The 22,440-nt window shown below is 38.2% G+C and overlaps 1 protein-coding gene across 1 annotated transcript in view; it reads right to left on the bottom strand.

Moving 5' to 3' along the window:
* Positions 1-2,324: 2,324 nt before the first annotated feature.
* The window catches only part of LOC757216 (homeobox protein Meis1), a 59,205-nt gene continuing 39,089 nt past the window's right edge, over positions 2,325-22,440 (bottom strand). The window contains exons 7-9 of the mRNA XM_030998663.1: positions 6,539-6,725; positions 4,808-4,982; positions 2,325-2,511 (exon numbers count right to left, since the gene is read on the bottom strand). Coding sequence (XP_030854523.1) covers positions 2,325-2,511; positions 4,808-4,982; positions 6,539-6,725 — 549 coding nt within the window. The remainder of the gene's footprint in view (positions 2,512-4,807; positions 4,983-6,538; positions 6,726-22,440) is intronic.

Below are 22,440 nucleotides of genomic sequence, written 5' to 3'. Positions count from 1 at the left end.
TTCTCCGAGGAACGCCCCCCTCCCTCCCCCCTTCCATTCCAATCCCTCCCCACCCCCTCTCTCTCTTTCCCTTCTTTTATCTTTCCTTCTCTCTCTCTCTCTCTCTCTCTCTCTCTCTCTCTTTCTCTTTCCCTTCTTTCTCTCTCCCTCTCTCTTCCTTTCCAAATGTCCAGCTAATAATTACCTAATTACAAATACAAATTGAAGAGCAGTCACAAAAAATAAAATGACCCCCCCCCCCCCCCGCCACCTTATTAGCACTCAATTATTGACAGTGACACAAAATACATCACAAAATTTAAGTTTCTACCATCAGTGCAGATTACAAAACAGAAAATGCTCTTTCATCAAACAAGTTTTTAAAAATGTAGGATTTCCAATATCAAATCATACTTCCCAAAGTAAAAATAGTAAGGGCCTGATTGGAAGAATGATACCACAGAAGGAACGTCAAGAGATATCCTTGTAGAATATACAATGCAAATATACTCTAGATATAATGACAGAAGGTTATTGTAGTATTTCAAACTACGTTAGGTGTCACAAATGGAGATTTAAATAACCCAGAAGGCATTTCATAGACAATGCTCATTAAACAACACCAAGTCAGATTTCACATCATAGCACAGTAATTATGCTGATTTTATGACACCAGAAGCAAGCAATTTTCTTGTAAGTGCCTGCGTTATCAATAATGAACAAGCCAGGCTGACGCACAGCCATGCGTGGCGGTCACGCTTCAGTGGGCCGGAGAAACTAAGACTGCAACCGAGATGAGGAGAGAGAGAGAGAGAGAGGGGTGGAGAGATGGAGAGATGAAGATAGAGAGAGGGAGAAGAGATGGAGCGAGGGTGAGATGGGAGGAGAGGGGTTTCGTGATGAGGGGATATATGGAACCAAAAAGGGCTTTAATGCTGAAGACCTTTGTGGTCAGAATACCGTAATGATGGAGGACTTTGTAATTTCGCAATGCCATCTTGGGATTTTCTTCAGGTCCCAATGCCATATGCTATGGATGAGAGAAGTTAGGAGGTGAAGATAGACAGATGGATAGAATCACCAACAACTCAGCTTTTTTTTTCCTTTCAAATCTAGAAAGCCATAATGAAGCAATATAATTACAAAATCAGCAATAATATCAAAGCTAGAGATGAGAAAATATGCATCTATCAAATGAAGGTATCTCTCAGTGTTGGATACAAAGCAATTTGCAATGACAATAATAAGAAGATCCGACTATTTAAATTAATCTTATAATTCTTTGTTAATAACAAACCTTTTTTCATCTGAAAAAATTATTGCCTAAACTCTGACATCACTGGAAATGTTGCAAGAACAGGGCGAATCCCATGATTTAGGCATGTTTCCAAAATGATACCAACTGATAAAAAACATAAATCTATGTCAAATAAATGTACGATAAGTTGAAAAGATTTGACCTCTGACATGCCTCCTACTCGGGTTAAGACTGAAGGTCAAATCACAGGATGAAGGGTTAAAGACAAAGGGAGAGAGGTCATAGATCAAAAGGGCAGCGTGATAAGGTTGGTTACTCAGCACATTGTTAAAACACATCTGAAGCTCGTGCATACGCTGGGTTATTTCAGGTCATGGTGAGTAGAGCACAGACCTTTTCTCCTCTCTTTTCCCCCTTTTTTTCTCCCACTATTCTCTGGCTCAGTGGTGTGAAGATGCTTTTGTCATTAGACCTATACCCTAAGCTCACTAAACATGTGCTATATATGTATGCCACATCATCCAAATGGCTTATCCTCACACGGCCCAGCTAGCTAAGCAAGACAGACTTGAACATAGCATGCGGATCGTACCACTGGGGGGATGTCACTGGAGGAATAAGAAGCACGTTTTTCAGTAGACTCAAGTGGTTCTGTTTTCGATGGACTTCCGCTTTTTTTTCTTTTCTTAGAAAAGACAGTAACAGAAGTTCAGATGGAACTATTTCACCTGAGTAGATTGCAGATGGAGGCTATTAAAAAAAAGATATAAATGAAAAAAAAGGCCTTGAAGTTGGCACTGATTCTGTAATGATAGAAAACTGCAAGAGGAAAGAGATATATATTACAAATCAAATGAAATGAGGTTGAAAGGCTATTATTAACCATCCCAATTCCATTCAGTTAGCCCCTTCACTCATTGCTTTCAACCTTTTGAAAAAATTATGTCAAACCTCTACCTCTGCTGATGTTGTTCTAATTCTATGGTCTCCTTCAGTGGTTTTTGCAAGATACCACCACTACTTGCTATAAATAACCACTTTATACACCTGCACTTGAATGACAAATTAGTCCTTTTAGTCCCACATATTAATCTTTGTGCCATCCCTTCACAGACATTCCTAAGTGATTCAGCTCTGTATCAGCCTCATCTTCACTTCTAGCTGCCCCTGTTCTGTAGTGCTGAAGCCCACTCGTGTTGACGGCGGAACGTAGCAACACAAAACTTCTGGCAATCTGAGGGAAACTGGACATGGCACGACCGAAGGTTAGGAACCTACTGGCAAATTGTTGACTTAAATCACCATGGCAACAGCAGACACAAAACCCCCCAAAATTACATAGAGAAGTATCTGGATAGCCAACGAGAGTGCAAAAGAATCTCTTTCTCTCCTTTTCTCATAGCCCACTTGATATTATTAAAGTGTGGTAAGTCGAATGAAAAAAGTGAGGAAGTCTTGTCCCTTTCTCGTCTCTGTTGGCATCCCCCTTTTTCCTTCCCCTCATTTTGTAGTTCCTTTTGGAGTTACGGATTAGTTAATTTAATTACTCATTATTCCTAAGTATCATTCGAGGTGTTCACACTTGTACAAGCATTGCTTTTTGATGGACCCCTCTGTTTCGAACATGTATTTCGTACAATTGTTTTAAATGCTAATAATTGATTTGTAGTGTTTTGTTGGAAACATCAATAAATTGAAATTAAAATTGCAATTGAGGAAACAAGAAATATTAAAACACGAATGAGGGATAGAAAAAAGGTTAAAACAATTTAAACTACTAATTGGATAGTAAAATATCAAAATGCGATTCAAGATTTTTTTTGTAGGACAATCTTCATGATCTGATCCAACTGAAAAAAATTTAACAAGCAACTCGAAATATCAAATGGGTCTATGGAAGGAAAAACAATACACTATGAAAAAGATATTATGAAGACAGACAACAATAGGAGCAAATATGGATGATATACTAGGGTGAGGTGACACAATTCTACAAAAAAGATAAAGGCAAAAAACAAACAAAACAAACACGAAGAAGAAAGAAAGCAAGATACATTTACTATCATAACAAAGCCAGAGACTCCAGCAAGACAGGGAGTAAAGCAATGCCATGATAAGTGGATATCCAAGGCCTAATTCAGTTTGACAAATTAGGTAGTGTTATAGAGTACATGGGCAAATGTAGACCTTTTAAAAAGTGGAACAAGTAAATATTATGCTTTGTTGGAGTTTGTAGTGGTGGGGAAGCTATTTGGCCAAGATGATGGATGTATTGTTTTGAAAAGGACTTAACTAGATACACTGAACCGTTTTTACTTTTCTGGCTTTTCGCTTTGATATGTGCTGGAGTTCATGCCCTGGTTGTTTCATAGTCTCTCTTCAAGATGTGCTTCATTTAATATCGTGAATAATCATCTTACAGCGTGTCCACACACAAAACAATTTAACCCGAAACTCTATAACGAAACGTCGTATAAAGAATCATAGTATAAATTTCAAAGTGTCCACACACAAGAAACTTCATATAAATAATCATTGTATAAATTCAAGGATGTCCATAAACAGAAGAAAGTAATCCTGAAACTCTACAGTCTGGTCTCCTTTCGCTCGAGGTCACGTTAAGCCCCGCCCAGTTAGTTACACTAGTTACACTCCCCCTGTCCACACACAACATTTTCGTGATTAGGCGTGATTCTTTATTGAGTTTCAGTTCGAAACGATGCCCAAACCTGCGTTTCGTTAGACAAGTTTCGTTATACGACGTATCGTTAGTGAGCGTCCACACACACAATTTCATCGTAAAACTATCGCGAAACGGTATCACTATCGCGAAACGGTATAGCTTATCACGGAAAATGTTGTGTGTGGACAGGGGGTTATTGAGAGGCAGAGAGGTGTCGACGTTGTGTTAAAAGATATGACTTAGTGCCTTTCTGGCTCTCCACGAATCAAGTGGCTATGCATATCTCATAATGAAAGCAACATCTGTTTGATATTTCATTTTGAGTCCAGCATAAAAGTATGAACACACACCTTTGTCAATTTCTCAGCTGTATTTAACTGTTTAGCTCTGATTAATGTAGTGATGATATCACTGGTAATCATTTGGATGAAGCAGATTTAAATGTGTTGCATAGATGTAGTCAGAGATGAGTGGAATGTATTCCTCTCGTACCGTAATTAACATCAATTTCACATGTTTCTGTTCTTGCCATTCTGCCTTGTGAACAACAATTTTCATATGTCGACCATTTACAGTATATTCCCTCTTTAATCTTTAATCTCATATAATGCTTCTTGATGAAAACATACAAAATGATGAGAAAATTATTTTCAAAATGCTAATTGATTGCGTGACCTCACCTTTCCAGCGCAATGTATGTTTTCCTATTTTGTCAGTGTGATTCAAAAATAGTTTTGCCTTTCTGGCTCTTAGTAGATGTTAAGTGTAACCAGTATAATGGACTGTAGCTCCAATAATAAATTCCATGCAGCCTTCGACAACGCTGAATCATATGGATGGTCAAACTAAATGGAAATAGGGAGGTTTAATATTCATTAATAATCAACCATTGCAACTGTGCCTCGTTGCTTGTGGATAAGTAGAAGATGATTTGAAGTGTAACTGGTACAGCTCCAGCCTTGCAAAAAGCAAAAGGGGTGGGATGGGGGTTGGGGTAGAGAGTGGGCGCCAAGGCAAGGCAAGGCAAGGCATTCTCTGTTCTCCAAAGAAGATTCAATGGTCCTAGAAATGTAACCTGGTGAGCAAATTACAAGCAAAAAGACAAAGAGGGGGAGGAGAGGAGAGGAGGGAGGGGAGGAGGAAGGAGTAATGATACAGAGAAGGAAAAACTTTGGTACATCATTCTCCTTTTCTCCAAGGATGATGCTATACTCATAGCATGTGACCATGTTGCCTTATGGTAGTATAACATTGGTATTATATCAAAAATGCTTGGGAGGGGGTAGGAGAGGTGGGGGCAGAGAAGGGTGAACTCTCAGGCAAAGCATTCTCCTTTCTCCAAGGAAGATGCTATTGGTCATAGCTGTGTGACCATGCTGCCTAGTTAGCAGTAGTATGTAGCCGTAGTAGCAGTGGACTGGTATTATATCAAGAGATGCTCCACCATGCATTCTCATTAACTGGGCCCACACCCCGGGGAGTCGTGAGGGGGGATGATTGATAGATGGACGCCTCATCGCGAGTGACTCAAGACAACTGCATCATCTTTAAGACACGCTGATCACGGATAGTCTGCACCAACGAGGCCCGCGCTAACAATGAAAGCAATGAATTTGTCATTTTCTTTGGGTACAATGTATTTTCACCTCGTCCACAGACATATTGAAGAACAACCACAAGCTGGAATGTAACCGTGTATAATTGAAACGAAACTAAAAAATGAAACAAAATAAAATGAAAGAACAAAGACAGCCCATTTCATGACAGGTGCGATCTATACCGTTCAAAACCTTGTTGTATAATGACAGACAGCATCACAGGGCATTATGAATTTCCTGAAAGAGTAGAAGACCACAAAGAAACCCTCTGATTGAACAAACTACTTTTAAGACATAGTCAAGACAAGCTACAATCTCCTCCATTTGAAATTCTGTAGAGGCCAAGTAATTTATGTATCTTGAGTCTAGAATGCATAATATATCATAAGCAATCTGTAGATTATAATAGATTGGCAAGGAGGGGAACTGTGGAAGTAAATGCATGCTGGTTTGCAAAATGATATCTTTAACCCTTGCGTGATGCAATCATACTTTGCTGACTTCCAGTGTATGGTCCAGTACATGTGCAAGACTCCAAAACAGAGACACGGACCTTTCCTCACTGAACCAGCGAATCCAATCCTTACAAGAACACTAATATTCACTCATATATTGCTTCCAACAGAAGGAATCATCTTCTGAATGGTTAATCATACCGATCACACCAGGATTTTAAACCCAACACAGGCTTATACTTTCATAAACGACTCATGATATTATGGATACTTCGCATCTCTCTTGTTTTTAACTCTTTATGTGCCATGGAACATAACCATGTATCACCACTTTTTGTTAAGAGTATTTTGTATATACTGTACATGTGACAAAACTCAACCGTTGCAGTCCCATTTGTTCCCTTGGTCGACTGAAGCCGGTAAAAAGTTGAAAGTAATCTACCAAACTCATCTCATTTCAACCTCCACTAATATCATAAACAAAAACACACCATCAGATGCCAACCAGACACACCCAAAAGGAACTGGCTCTTCAATTGCCATAGCAACCAAGACTCAAACTAACCTGTTTCACTTCCATTGTCTCCTCCTCCATGTAGTGAAGACATCACGTTGGGGAGAGGGGGTGGGTCTGAACCGGGGTTGGACTGAAGATCGTCAGGGGGTCCATAGCCGACAGAATTGGGGCCGCCGCCTCCTCCCCCGCCTACCAGTGGGGTGTGGCCGGGGTTCTGACTACCAGATTGTGATGACTGAAATGAGATAAATACAAACACAGACATTTAAATTTTGAATCACAAATCACTGTAAAGATCATTTTCGCTTTTACTTCATTGATGATTATGACTGAAATAATTTATTGCAATAACTTTCACTTGTGTCAAAGAAAGCATTGTGATATGAAATTTTTTCACTTTTGTTTACATCAAATTTAATTTACTGGAAATGTATGCAATGACAATTTAGTGTATCTAATATGTTGATTGGGCTTTCTGGGTTTAACAGATTATTAAAGACTACAAAAGACCACCCCCCAAAAAAATCATAAAATTCTCTCTCATATGCAATTATGCACAAACACGTATTACTGTGGTAGAGGCAAAAGTAATTAACCCATTACCATGAACTCTGACAACCACAATAAGCCAATGCAGCATCAATATCATTGTTGTGTTATGAAAACTAATCTGGGAAGAAGAACTATAAAAAAAAAAAGTGTGTCAAAGAGTGTGCAAATTGTCGGGTAAATTATGCACTTGTTCTATGCGTGACTAACGTGATGAGCCTAGTAAACAGAGGAGAACTCATCAAAAATTAAAGTAAATTAGGCAGTGAGATGTGTAGAATTTGTGGTAATGACTACGCTGAATGGCTAATGTATGCAGGGAGTAGGGAGGGAGTAGGGAGGGAGGAGAGATTCCGCAGAGTGTGTGGGGTGCATTCCCACTGCAGTGATATCACTTTAATACTTATTTCCATATTTCTAGTAAAAAAATACAGTTTGTGGATGTGGGTTCAAGAACAATCTATGATTATTTCATCAAAGCACTGCAGCGAACGTATGATTTGCAGGTAAGGGATGGGCAAAATGACTATGATTTTATAGATAAAGAATTAAAAGAAATATTTGTGAGACCAAGAATTACTATACTCATTAGAAAACAACGTGAATTTCAATTTAAATTATTGCATGGAGCCATATACACTAATGAGCATTTTCATAGATTTGGTTTTGTTGGTGATAATTTATGTTCGTTTTGTAAGCAGGAAATAGAAACATACAAACATTTATTTTTATCTTGTGGGAGCGTTCAAAGGTTATGGCAGGCTTTAATACAACTTTTTGAGTTAGATGAAATTAAAGATTTAGAATGGCGAGATATATTTGTTGGGTTGGTAGGTAGTTCATATAGAATAAAAATGTGTAATACTATCATTTTCATGGTGAAGTATGTTACATTTATGTCAAGATCGGGGGGGCGAGTACTAACTTTAGAAAAGATGAAAAAAAGCATTTTTAAGTATAGGGATGAGGAAAAGAAAATAGCAATTAAAATGGGAAAGCTAGGATCACATTTTTTAAAGTGGGAGCAGCTTAAGATTAATTAAGATTTGCTTTCTTCTCCACCGTGAGCTTGTTAAAAGCGTAACTCGATTTTGCGGCCTGGATAACTTATTTAGTATATTTTTCTTAAGTTGAGAATGTTGGCAGACATCCACTGAGTGAGTACTGTGTGTGTGTGTGGGGGGGGGGGTGGGTGGGTGGGTGGGTGAGTATGTGTGTGAGTGGGTGAGTATGTTTGTGTGATAGAGGGTGAGTATGTCTGTGTGATGTAGGGGGCAGGGAGGGGGCAGGATTGTTTCAGTAAAATTATCTCCAGATTTGTTTTTTTTTGTAATATATAAGTAAATAACATTTACAATTGACATATTATGTTTAGGTACTTATACGTTTACTTTGTTGTTAAGTTATATTATACTGCAAATAAGTTTGTGTTTAATTATGTTTATGTAAAAGCATCAATATTGAACACGTTTATTTTATTCAATTGTATGTCATGGTTTGTGTTACACATCTGGAGAAATAAAACAAAATTGTTAAAAAAAAAATAAAAAAATATCACATTGCAAAACGCATCTTTCTGTGGTGTACAATGCCTTCTCATGCTTTGGAACAGGCAGGCATGTAAAAAAGGTAGGAGGTGTGCTGACATACCGGTAGTGTCGGAGGTGTGTTTTCATTTTGATTATCCATCAATAGTGGTATACCTACACTGCTTAAGAGAGCTTGAGCTAGCTCTCGTTTAGAAAGTAACAGTTTCTGAAAATAGATGTGTTGATTGTATTTTGTCATGGTCTTCTTTTACCCTCTTGCTCCTTCAACTGTCCCAGTTAAACAATTGGTTAATCATTCAAAGGATATTTATCACTACATTCTGTAAGAGTCTATGTTGAGGTCCGATGTTGAGATACTAATGGTCCCGCAGTACTTGCATGCATGCATGCACGCATCGTCCATTAGACGACGTGCATAAAGTGGGGATGGCACTGAGGAGTAGATACTGTGCAATGAGAACACTGCATGAGAAGTGGCTGCAGTAATACTCCATTAGATGCCACAGAGTCATTAGACAAAGACAAGGGCCTATCAATCACAGAGTGTAACGGGCAGCAAAAAGAGATGGTTACCCGGTAAAGAGAGAGAATGAAAGGAGGGTAGAGGTAGGGAGATGGGTAGGTAGAGAGGGGAGGGGGGGGGGGGGGAGACAGAGACAGATAATGATACAATAATGACCTAAGATTCTATAGCACATTTCATCTTCAAAGAAAATATCAATGAAAGAGAGAGAGAGAGACATAGAGAGACAGAGACAGAGACAGAGAAAGAAAGAGAGATACAGGAGAGACAGAGAGAAAGACAGAAAGACTGAGACAGAGAGAGAGAGAAAGAGAGAGAGAGAAAGAGAGAGAGAAAGAGAGAGAGAGAGAGAAAGCCGAGGAGACAAGAAGAAAAGCAGTTAAAGAACAACACGGAGAAAGAGCCTATCAAGGAATAAATTACTAATACATGAAAGAAATTTTGGACTTTTATGAAACACACAACAAAGAATATGGAAGGGAGTTGGGACTAGGATAAGATGCTGATGAAAATAAGATAAGATGAAAATGACGAGATGAGAAGAGCAGGGCAAAATCCAAAGGAAAAATATTTACTTCTCCAAGAAGCAGAGAAAAACATTTTTTTAGGAACAGGAACTAGGATCTCGCCATGAATATACGAGATGCATTTCAAATAGATTGATTTTAGCTTCCATCTTACGCTTCCACTACGAACAACAATAGCTGACACTGAGAGAATCTGAGACAATGTTCCTTACACCTGCAATGTCATGTGGCAAGGACAATCCCGAATGGGGAAGAAGAAGAACAGCGCAATGTCAGATGCAAGTTCCCCATTCATAACAACCTGTGATAAATCGGAGGATGGGACGATAAATTGGGGGAGGGGGAGAGGAAAGGGGTCAAATAAAAAAAGAAATTTGGGGGGCTAAGACAAGGGAGCTTTCTTTCTCTTCGGAGGGAGACAGAGAGAGCGCACCGTAGCCCCTGGGCCAATTTTGGTCAAGGCCAGGAGATTAGATGACACATTCTTTCCTATTTGACATTTCCTCCACTCTGCTGAGAGAAATAATGACTGCAACAGGAATACACATAGAACTATTATGTACGTGATTTCTTGTCGTTCCGCTTTTAGGAGGATTGGGAGGGGTAGAGGGGGTGATAAAGGGGGCAGATGTTGGTGGAGAGGGGGTCAATTTGTGACAATTTGAGACAATTGTGATGGACAAACCATGGTTGGACCAGTCTGTTCAATAGACTATTTCATGACCTACCTAAAATATTAATAAAAATATATAAATATTTTCTTTTATTGGTTTAGAATGGTATGATGAAGTAGTCCATGATGGAACTACCCACGTTAACATGAAACTACAATTCAAATGTGCAATCAGAGCTATAAATAGAATGAATACCATGAATAAGAGGTTAATTATTCACCACACCATAAACCATAACTAACTTTAATTGTTGTTATCCTTCCAAACGCATACTATATTTATAGAAAATTTTCAGATCTAGAAAGAAGAAGATAGCAGAGAAATAGTTTTATTATGAGCTCTTACAACAATCATTCTCTACATATCTTTGCTAAATGCCTGTCCACCTTCTTTGATATACTTTGCCGATTTTGGAGTTTGTAACTCTCATCCTTCTAAGAGAATGCTAAATTTACAAAAACCCAAATTATAAACTTTATATCTAACTTAGATGTGGACCCCTTAATTGTTTATTTTACTAACACTTCTAGTCCTACTGTATAAAGTTATCAATCTCTTGCTAATAAGGGAACTTTTAAGAAACCTTATTCAATTATTCATAAGTACCACAACTTTCAAAGGTAATAAGGTATGCATAGGGAATGTCTGTATTAAAGTTCACTTCTATGAGGCAATACCAAAACAAAAATTCATCTGCTGGGCACCAGGAAAGCATAACAACTCACAAGTTACCCAGTTAGTTCATACTGTTTAGGCCCATCAGAATGTAGTCGAGAGGGGGGGGGGTGGTATTGCTCTACTGCTTCAGATTTCATGAATCCTGTTTTCGGTTGATAGTTACATCGCTCTGGAAATCTGCACATCCTCCTCCCATGTCCAAAACAAACCAAACTACAAGGACCTGTAACAAGAACCTGCTCTGACCGCACAGCGACAAGGCTACTAAGGGTCAATTAAAACTGATGGGTCCCATAATATCTTCTGGAAGATTGTGTTCCTGAAGACTGTTTTCCAGAAGATTTTATTCCTGAAGTTTCATTGAAAAATATTTAATTCTTCCAGATTTCTGCACGATAATGTGGTTGAGACCTGGGTTTGCAAGACCAAGATAAGAGGAATACTTTCGATAACAATCATTCAAAGTTGCATCAGGTCTTGGGAGTCAAGACCGATACCAAGACCAAGAATATGAACAAGACACCATGATTTCAAGACCACAAGATGGGTCTCAAAAGTCATTCCTTCTGTGATCATCTCTCTCTTACAAAGATCACGGGATCATGCATGTGCTTTAGATATATAAAAAAAGTTGATGTCAAATGCTCCATTTCAATTACCACGATGTGCTTAGGGTTCAAATTAAACACTCCCAGCAGTTCGACCCGATACAAAGCCTCAGTTAGATGTGGAAAGTTCAATCCACTATTAATTTTCCCTGAAGATAACCTTCACAAAGACAATATTCCTGGAGATCTAGAAAGGTGGAAACACAGCTCAAAAGTACTCTGCCTCTTGTGTATGACCACAACCCAGAAACTAGCTCAGAGGGATTAACTAATTATTGGCTATTCAAGGGGCAAAGAAACAGGAAAGAGGGATAAGAAATGACGACTATTAAATTTCCTCCTTACCGACGACGTTATTTGTTTTCTTCTTTACCTTCATGCTGCTCCACTTTAGACAATCTTTGAGGTATGATTATGTAAGAAGTATTAGTCAGAATGACATGAGGATAATTTCTGACTTCTCTTTGGTTTTTGCACTTTCTTATTCAGCTCATTTTCAACTTTACAGATATCACATGGGCAGGCTCTTGTACAGTTGCTGTTGTATTAATATTGCTTCAATGTCACTTTATTGTGTGCTCTTCAATAAACTTCTTGCTATTACCTAGTCCGGTAATTATTTAACTGTAAAAGATAAACCTATTGATACATGTTTACATGAACAATAGGTTTGCAAAAAAAAGGATAGAAATTCAATAAACTGAAGAAAATTGTGAATCTATTATATGATAATTCAAATATAAGCTTCCTCGATATCTACAACAAATAACAATTCAGTGACAACTTTTAATACTGATGTATATTCATAGATTGCTATTGTAGAACAATTGAATATGCCAAAAATTCAAATTAAAAGATACACATTTGTAATTCTGTTTTTATACCGTCATTACAAAAAATAAGTTGGACCCCCCTTTTTTAAATTTGATTTAACAATCTGTAGTAACAACAAAAGAATAATGGTCAAGCCATAAACCTAGCACCCCCTCCCTTCATTAACAATAAAGCTTGTAAAACGATAGACCTTGAAACACATTCAAGTTGCACAAAAGGCAAAGAGGGTGGGAGAGGGGGTATAATCAGTCATTTTCGCACCGTTCTTGAAGTTCATGATGACTATGTGGCCTGCGCCACATGATCAATTATTTTTGGCTATTCTACCTATCTCTGACCTTGAATAGGTTCTCTTCTGTCACGCGAGGGGCTGATTCACTCTGTCTTCTTTTTTTTTTACTAAACAGGACAACAATTCTTTAATATTCCTCTTGTGTAGAACAGAAAGGTATTTTTTTAGTGCTATAAATAATTGCATTAATCTTTTGTTGTATAGGTGATTCATTATCTGTGCCAATGAAGATATTTATAGAACAAAGAACAGGACCTTTTTTAAACACTGGATAGAAAGAGACAAGTTTTAGAGTTTACAAACATGCAAGATATAGTATGATTTATCAATAGACAATAAGATATTTTTAATGATGGGTATTGATCCCATTTAATCAGCATTCAAATAGCAGAATGTTAAACATGATGCTCCATTAATTAAGGCTGATGATAGAAAGGTGCACTTGAGAGAAAAGGGCAAAGACATTCTTTTCAAAATACAAAACTGAAATACTAAAAACACGTTTTCTTTTAAAATGGTAGCAAGATGACAGACAAAAGTAAAATCTACATTTGCTTTGTTAAATTTGATTAAGCAGATTTTGCAGTCAATCCATATATGACTCGCACAATCTTATTGTAGGAAATCACTTGGTATCATATCATATTTTGAGATGGGAAAACAAGAATACAGCCCTAGATATAAACAAATCAGGTTGGGTCAATGAATCAATATCAAATTAAAACCTCACTCCCCGTACACAGACTGACAATATCTAAATCAAAGATGTTATAAAAAATGGATAGAATCCAAACAGAATAGAAAACCAGAAATAGAAAGGAAATTTCATTTTGAATTCCATATCTATGGCAGAGCTGCCACTCATCATCAGGAAGAATTTTTCACGCCTTTTACTCCTTTTTTTCCCCTCACCGCTCCTACTTGACTAAGAGAAGAATTCAGGTCATAACGACTTTTGGCTTTCCAGGATTTAACTTGTGATTTCCTCACTGCATTTCCTTTCAGTGACAGCTCATTCAAGCATGCATGCACCGCTCTCACTTTGCTACGTTTCTTCTTTCAGGATCTTTCTCTTTTGGGTCTTAGGCTTTCTGTTTTTCAGACACTTTCTGTTTTCTGTCAGGTGTGTTCCAATCCATGTCTACAAGATTTAATATTCCTCATATTTGTGTCTATCAAGATGCTAAGTTGGAAGCATTTTTTAATGCTTTTATTCTCTTCTTTTCTTTTTCTTTTTAACACTTTTTCTTTCAGAGCAAAAATATCTTACTGCTGAAATACAAAAAGATTCAAAAAACCAACGGTTCAAAGTGATTGTTCGAATCAGAATTTGAAAAAAGGGAAAAGCAACCCAATTCTCTATTTCTATAGAGCATGGGCTCTGTTTCATTTATTTCATTACAAATAAATGACTGCTACATTTTAATAACAAAGTTGCTCACAGGATATAATAATGCGCTCTAATATTTCATTTTCTATGATCAATCATAGAAAGGTTTTTTTTTCAATTAAAAAAAATATGACGAGGCCCACGGCAGCAAAACATGAATCTCTTTTAATTTCATCATTATTTTTTTTCTTCAGCCATACCTATTCTTTTCATGATATACAAATTTCAAGCACAAAGCTGCAAATCATAATATTACTCATTGTAAAATCATAAAAATAGACAAAATGGCTTATTGTCTTTGTCCTTCAGAGTACTTCATTGTTGTCTATTTTTCAGCCCAATCTCTGTGTTGTCTCTTTTCCTGGTGCTATGTACTCATTTAAACATACACCGACAATCATGATTGCGTGGAATCTAATTTAGTGGATGCTCGGGCTGGCGTTTAGCGCTTGGGGGTGTTTACCACATTTTGATAACCTCAAATCGCAGACTTAATGCCTGCATGGAATGTTGAAATCAATGCTCTATTCTGTGTATCAGATTTCATTTGAAAGGAAAGCGCCTTGTCTCTGTCTATATGCCTACAGTAGGATTTAAGCGTTGCATTGCGTGCACAGCGACGACATCAGGGTAGGAGCACGAGGATGGGAGAAAGTGAAGAAACCGCAACAATGTGATGGAGCAAGGAGAGAACGATCCTGAAACTAAGCTTCGGTAGTGCATTAGACACATAAGCCATCTTCTCAAAAACTCAACTTCAAGAAAATAAACAGTAATGTGATCGCATAGACTTATACGCAAAAAAAAATTGAAGCACACAAAAGTGATTTCAATGGTAAGCGAACATTCAAATGATGTATTAATAATCCGAACAGCAAAATAAGAAGCTATTGAATCGCCCTACAGCTGATTTCTTGAAAGTCTTTGTGACCATGTTACTGTTTGTTTCCTCCAGGTAAGTTTTTGAGAAGATGGCTTATGTGTCTAATGCACTACTGAAGCTTAGTTTCAGGATAATTCTCTTTCCGCTGCATTGTATTGTTGCATTTTTTTCTTCACTTTCCCCATCCTGTGCAAATTTCTTACAAAGAGACCTGCCTGGTTTGAATAATTCAGCAAGCAAGATATTTTTGGAGGTTTGGCAGATAAACATTTCTGCAACAACAGAACCCATTTGAGATACCGGTGCACAAGAGCTTATAGACTTACTATGAAGGCACAAGAAGGCGCATTACGGCAAAAACTATGTTCAAAATTTTCTGGAGAAAATGTTAATGTAAAAGATGCAGGATCTGCGTCCAATATTCCACAAATCCTGTTTCTAGCATTAGTGTGATCTCCAATGTGAAATTGTGAATGTAACTAGCAAGGATGGCGTGAAGGAAAAAGGGAAAGTCTCGAGAGCGTGAGTGGTTTTTCGCAAAATATAGGGGAAGATTTCTCATCAATAACACCTGAATAATCCAACGTTACTGTAAAGAGAGTGAAAAGGAGTACGGAAAGGAAGAGAGAGAGGGGGCAGTGAGAGAGAGAGTGTATGTGTGTGTGTGTGTGTGAAAGAGAAGGGAGAGAGGAGAAAGGGGAGAGGAGGGTGGAGGGAAGAGAGGGATGACTGGCACATAATCTGTTTCATTATGAGAATGATAAAGCCTTTAAAGCAGGACACAATGGGAGAAAGATAGACATAGGGTGTGTAATTAAATCATCTGTTAAAAGATAGAAGGGTGTTACTTTAATGTCAAGAGCAATGAGTTAACATCCTTCTCGCTCTGTACTCAGAAAAAAATGATAAATGAAACTAAAAGTAGACTGAAGAAAACGGACAGAAAGACGGACATACAAGAAAGGCTACAAAAGGATCCCACCCTCTTTTTACCTAGGCAATCAATCAGAAATCCCTGCCATTAGTACACTGACTGAGTCCACAGAATTCAAGCTAAGTGAATTTTAATGCAATTTACAGGCGGCTGATGATGCTGTAGCAGCCAGGGCGCTCAGTCTCTATGAAATTACAGATTCCCTTTCCCTCCCAATTTGTCAGGAAATATGGCAGTAGAAAAGGACAAGCGCCTAAATGTAAGAATTACGCACACACACGAATCCGAGAGAGCCCCTGCGCCTGCCCCAATGCCTTTTCCTTGTGTTTTAAAGCGTAGTCCGGCCTTCCCGCCAGTCATCGTGCTAACTTAATTGAGAGCAAGTCAATCCGCGGAAAACAAGGGAAAGAGAAGAAGGTAACAAATGTTTTTACAGCCCAGAGTGGGTAAGGAAAGAGAGAGAGGGAGAGAGAGAGAGAGAGAGAGAAGGAGAGAGAGAGAGGGAGAGAGAGAGAGAGAGAGAGAGAGAGAGCTGGCTGAGGGTGGGGTAGAGGGTTTGGTGAATCTTGTGGACGTGTGATGATGCTCAAGAGCTGGTCGAAACCACACAGTTCATGGCAAGGCAAAGCTAGGTGAGGGTGGGTTTATTGCACGGGCAGCCAGACATGGCTAACGAGCAAAACGTTCTCATCAACATGCCAGGACTCCTTTCACCTATGGCATCATTCTATCTCTCATCTCATTTCTATTTCTTCCTCTTTCTTCTCCATCTTCTCTCTCTACTAAACACATTTTTATGTGTGCTTTGTATACCTCTGTGCCAAATTAAAAAGAAATGTTCACCAATCTTCATGAATCTCTCTATGCCCTATTTATTATATTCATCTGTTCATCTATCCTGCATTATTTCTTCTCCCAATCCCACCTTTCCTTCCTCTCTCTTTACATCTCTCATTCTCTCTCCTCATACTTCCTACTCTCTCCATCTTCCTTTATTCATTCATAGCTCAGAGGGAGCTATAGCTTGCCTCAAAGAACCCCCGGCAAAATGACCCCCACGAGTTTATCCCCCCGATTCATGCACACTTCACAAGCTTCACAATATACATAATTAATTGCAACTCTCTCTCTACGCAAAGGGCCTATCAACAGTGAACTCTCTTTCCACGCAGGGGGATCATTAACATTATACTCTCTAATCCAGCTACGTCACTCCCGACACAGGAACAATAAGAACCCATAAATGTGCAGCTTCGCAAAAGACCCAAATAGCTCGAAAATCGTCATTCCCAACGGATCCCAAGATTTATTTTCTTGGCCTACATATTTTTTTTCTTTCTCCCCAGTTGAATCTCCTAAGAGAAGATGACTCAAGATATCCTTCTGCTCAAATGCACTTTCCCACAAGTCAAATAAGCAATCCAAATTACGCTTAAAATGCAATCATATTTCACTTTGGAGCCCCTCTTACTTTAGTCCTTGTAAAGTCAGGTCTGCAGATTACTACTAATATAGGAGAGATGCTTCCAGACTTTTAATATTACATCTCTCATTTGTTGGAGTACATGCTTTTAAATTTACAAAATGCAATATTTACATTTTATCATTAGTGCGGTTTTACTCTGATTGCACTCTGAAGAGAAGGAAAGAGCGTATTAAAGGGAACAAAATAAGCAACATGTCCTTTATTAAGCCTTTGTGAAGAATATCAAAGACATTTTGAGGACATACGTTCTTGAGAGGGCATATTTTAAAATAGACACTACAATCTCACATCACTTTTCTTCTAATTGATTAATGATTTGAGAGCACAAATCCAAAAGACCCTCCTGTCAAAGGACAGAAAGTTCTCTATAGCTTAAAAAAAAATCAAATCCCACATTTCATTAGCAAATTGGAAACGTCCACCAGATTATTTCATCACATAATATCATGCGGATAGCTTTATGATAAGCAAATTAATCGCAACACCGATCGCAAAGAAAAGCAGTCAGTTGTCCGCCCCATGAAATTGCACTTGTATTGTTGTGGATCGGGAGAAATTTCACACGCACGAACCACGTAGCACAATGGCGCTGAGCAGATATGGGCCACACGCTCCGCACCAAACGGTTCGGGCTCGTGAGCACAGCGGCGGCTTAACCATCCTTGAACGCTAATCAGCTGTCATTTAATCACATTCTAAGCATGCACATTAGCAAAATATACCTTCTATGAAGTTTTCAGCTATATACTCATAAAACATCGAAGTAATGGTTGGAAATAAAAATTCAATATCACTGATGATTACAACCTGTGATGGCTACTGTAATTATGAGTCTGACTGGAGACTCTACATAGGCACATTGTTATATTTTTTCAATTTTTATTCTGAACATGCAAATAAATGAAAATGTTCAAGCTATAAGCATAACTTAGACCTCTTCTCAACTATTATGCCACCATAGACTAGGAAACCCCTGACAGTTGAATTTTTCCATATAAATTTTCTGCGATTGTCCACTTTTGCATTTCTATGTTAACAGTACTTTCATTTAACATAATCTTCTTGAAAGCTTTGATAATTAAATTAAGCTTACTTTTTGAAAACCTGATAAAAGGATCAAATCTATAAATTGGAATCTTTTTTATTTTCTGTGTACATCATTTTTTACAATTAGGAATCAGCCTCATTCTTGAAAACTAATTTACTACAATTATTTCCTGGTCCTTTCTCTTTTAATAACAAAAATAAGTAAATAAATAAAAATTGAGAACACTTATGAAAGCAGTGACATGAAAAGTTTGTTACAGTTATGAATTATTTTATAGTTTTTTTCAAACTTCTGTACAAAACGTTGATATGATTTTTAGAGAATACTGACATGCAGGCAAATCTTTGAAGGCCTACTTGTCTTATGTAAAAGTCTGCATGAAAAAAAACAACTTTGTTGTGAGAAAGTTGGCTATATCCATGTACTGTATATAATTTGTTCACATAATTTATAAGTAAAAATGGCATGAAGCAATTTGTTTGCTAGAGGTAGTATTTTTATCAAAAGTGACTCTGTTGTTTAGGGATTTGCCTGTAACACCACATGATTACAGTTTACCAAACTCTTTATTTAAATTCTGAGACTAAAAGAAACAAAGCCATGATTGATAAATGGAATAAAACCTATTCCATAAAAAGCTTTTCTGTCATATTCATCTCTCATCAAATCTAACCCGACAGGGGAGGTATATATGTATACCATCAGTCTGCATGCATAGACAAAAATATACAGCAGCAGGGCTGTAATAATACATCACGTAAACACACATAAATATTGAGACTCCACTCTGGAGCCAGTGCACTACACCGAGATGGAAAAAACAAGAGGAGTAACGCATATACAAAACACTCACACAACTTTACAGGGCTAAGCCCCCCTTTTGAAACAACACAATAAGGTCAAAATACTATTGGTGGATAGTGACCTTGTGAGGTCATCGACCCAGCCAGCTTGGCCTCCCGCTAATGAAACCCCGACTTTGTGTCCTCTCACTCTGGCAACTACGGGGCGTACACCGCCCTTAACTTTAAAGCCAGCCCTACCCTTGCCTAGCCTCGGCTGCTTGGGGTCTGGTCCCAATGCAGTAATCCCGCAGACCACAATAGCTATGATGTAAAAAAAACCTGAGACATGATTCCACATGTTTCCGTTTATGTTCTGGGAGATTTGTAGTAATATCAACTCCAAATGCTATTTCCTGGCAGCTCCAAAACGATATGGGTACCCTCTCAATTGATAAGGATCTCTCTCTGCACAGTAGTACAAAGCATTATTATTATTATCTTCACCTTGGCGTGCCAGTGGGGGGAAAAAAATCTTGAATGTATCGACCAAAAGACAGATGTAGAATTCTACAATTTGTTGTCTCATGAGGACTGATAGGAAATCATTCTACAGGCAATACTGCATCTTTGCTTGGTAAAGATTTGAAGAAAAAAAAAGTTGAGAGAACTTTTGAAGAGCCTAAAATCATAATGATTCTTTGTGTTGGAGCATTTTAAATTACATCATTTTCTAAATGCATCGCAAACGTTACAACTTCATGTTTTGTTATAACCTATCGTATTGTTCAATCTCCATCATCTTGAAACATGACGTTATAATAAATAGGAATTGATAAACAAAAGTTCCCCTTCTAGGTCTCAACACTACTTTTCAACCATTTAATCCTGCATGTAATTCCTGTTCTTTCCAAACCCTCCCTACATCTTTTCCTCCAGCTCATCCTCTCTCTTCCTCTCTTTCTTTCTCCTTCTCTTTCTCTTCCCTTCCTTTTCCCTTCTTCTTCCCTTCCTTTCCCTCTCTTCCTTTTCCCCCTCCCTCCCCCTCCCCCTCTCTCTTTGAACACTTCTCTCTTCCTCCAGATCTCCAGCCCCCAGCCCCCATTTATACCACTACCTTTACCCCCCCCCCCACCCCCCCATTCCTTCACCCCTTTAATCACCTAGCCCTAAGGGGTCTAGTCGTGGTTTGTCCTTAGTAAGGCCAAGGTACCTGTGGTATTATGAATGGGTGCCTAACAAAACTCATCAGGGTTATGAATGCCCCCACATTACATGGATAGAGGGGTAGGGCTATTTGTTTGGTCATAACCAAAGACAGGTTTTCTGGTAGTCTCTGAAAGTGGCTCTACCAAAAACAAGGGCACCATTCTACTTTCTGAGAGCTTTGCTAATTTGTACAACCATATTTCATAAGCTGGGATCTAACTCATATCCTTTTACTTTATAGGGTTCTCAGTAGTTGATTTGTAAAACAGATGTAGAGATAATTTCGTCTGTTTGGATTCTGGAGCCAGTAGGGCATTAACGCCATGCAAAATAATATGAGTTGATGCCCTTCTGGCTCCAAACAGTTAATTTCACCATTTTTAAAACTAAGCCTTCCGGACGCTAATAAAAGTATCGGACACTAGACACATTTAAACCCAGCATCAGATGAAGGGGTAGTAAACACTATACTTGCTGAGTGCTGACCAGTCGTTTTGTTTTGACATGCTACTGTTATTTATATAATCAATCAAGAGGAAAAACAGACATTCAGAAATGATAACACTCTTATCCATGTATGAATATTCATTATGAAACAAATTTGGTCCAATACTCAAGCTTGACCTACAGAGCAGTCTATCTTCTGATTTCTATTTGGGCAATGTTCATTAAGGCTATAAACATCTGCTATACTTACGATATACCTATACCAATACCAATTGAGATAAAAGTATTTCTAGTTGACCGGACAATCAGAATTGCAATAATTGATTTAATTTCAAAATCAATGTCCATGTTATTGGTATTCATTTGATCATGCATTTAATAAAAACACTTGGGCATGGACTTGCATAGACTGTACAACCACAGATTGTTTAACCACTACTCTCTCTCTACCACACAGTTTGATCTGGCTGTAGGCAAAGTTTCAAGGACCGGTTGTCTCTTTTCTTGTTGGCTTTAGATGTCGAACTGAAAAGTACAAGGGTCTAAGAGAAACAGTTTGCAGAGAGTTGGGGAAAGAAAGAAAGAAGAAAAAAGGTGTCCTTCAGGAAATGAAGTTGGCCACTTGACTCTCCGCTTCACTTTGTCACTCTTTTCTTCCACCATATTTACTTACACCCTCTCCCCATCGCCCCCTCTCCAACTCTCTGTCCCACCGAAAAATTAAAAAACGGACTCTTGATGCACAAACAGGTGTAGATGTGTCCTTAAACGAACTCATCTGGTGGAGACCCCAGAAACGGACAAGTTGTACATAGTTGGCAAACAACTATTCCGCCTATCCCCAGTGCACCCCCGTTTGAAATGATACAGTCAATATTGACATTGGGAGTTGCACGTAAACACTGCATGTATTATCTCAGACAGTCCGACTTGTTAGGACAATTGCCACTTTAAACTGGCTTCTTTCTCTTTAATACTTTTCTTCTTGCAAATGGAAATTGGCTACTCCCTTGCCAAAAAAAAAAACAGTTTGATTTGCAAAGGCCTCTTGAGATTTGACTTTTGAATATCCTTTGTCTCTTTTATTACATGCTTGCACCTGGAGAGAGAGATGGACAGGGGGTACATGCTGTCACCAAAACAGGAGGTTAGGTGAGAGCATGAGGGACTATATTGGTTATGTACAGATCTTCCGTTACTTTTCTTCTAAGCCATGCATCTATCAATCCATCTATCCATCCGTCTATCCTTTCATGTTTTTGCCCATTTCGGACAATCAAGCTGCTTCCAAAACTAAACTCTATTTCCTATACAAGAAATTTTCTTTTTATGCTTTCAACAAATTTATGAAATCCTCAAACCTATCAAAATGAATGAAAGTCCAGGAGAACCCTTGCAAATCTCCATCATTCAAATATACATGTAAAAATCCTGGTTCCTGAAGAACAGGTTTGTTCTAGGGAAGGGTAACTATAGCAACGAATCCATATATAAAAGCTTCCAAAGTTCCAAGTCATAAAGACATCTGTTATTCAA

Source organism: Strongylocentrotus purpuratus, unplaced genomic scaffold, assembly GCF_000002235.5.
Source record: "Strongylocentrotus purpuratus isolate Spur 01 unplaced genomic scaffold, Spur_5.0 spur5_scaffold_5, whole genome shotgun sequence".
NCBI lineage: Eukaryota > Metazoa > Echinodermata > Echinoidea > Camarodonta > Strongylocentrotidae > Strongylocentrotus > Strongylocentrotus purpuratus.
The sequence above is the reverse complement of the archived record's forward strand: the minus strand, read 5'-3'. Positions and strand labels throughout refer to the sequence as shown.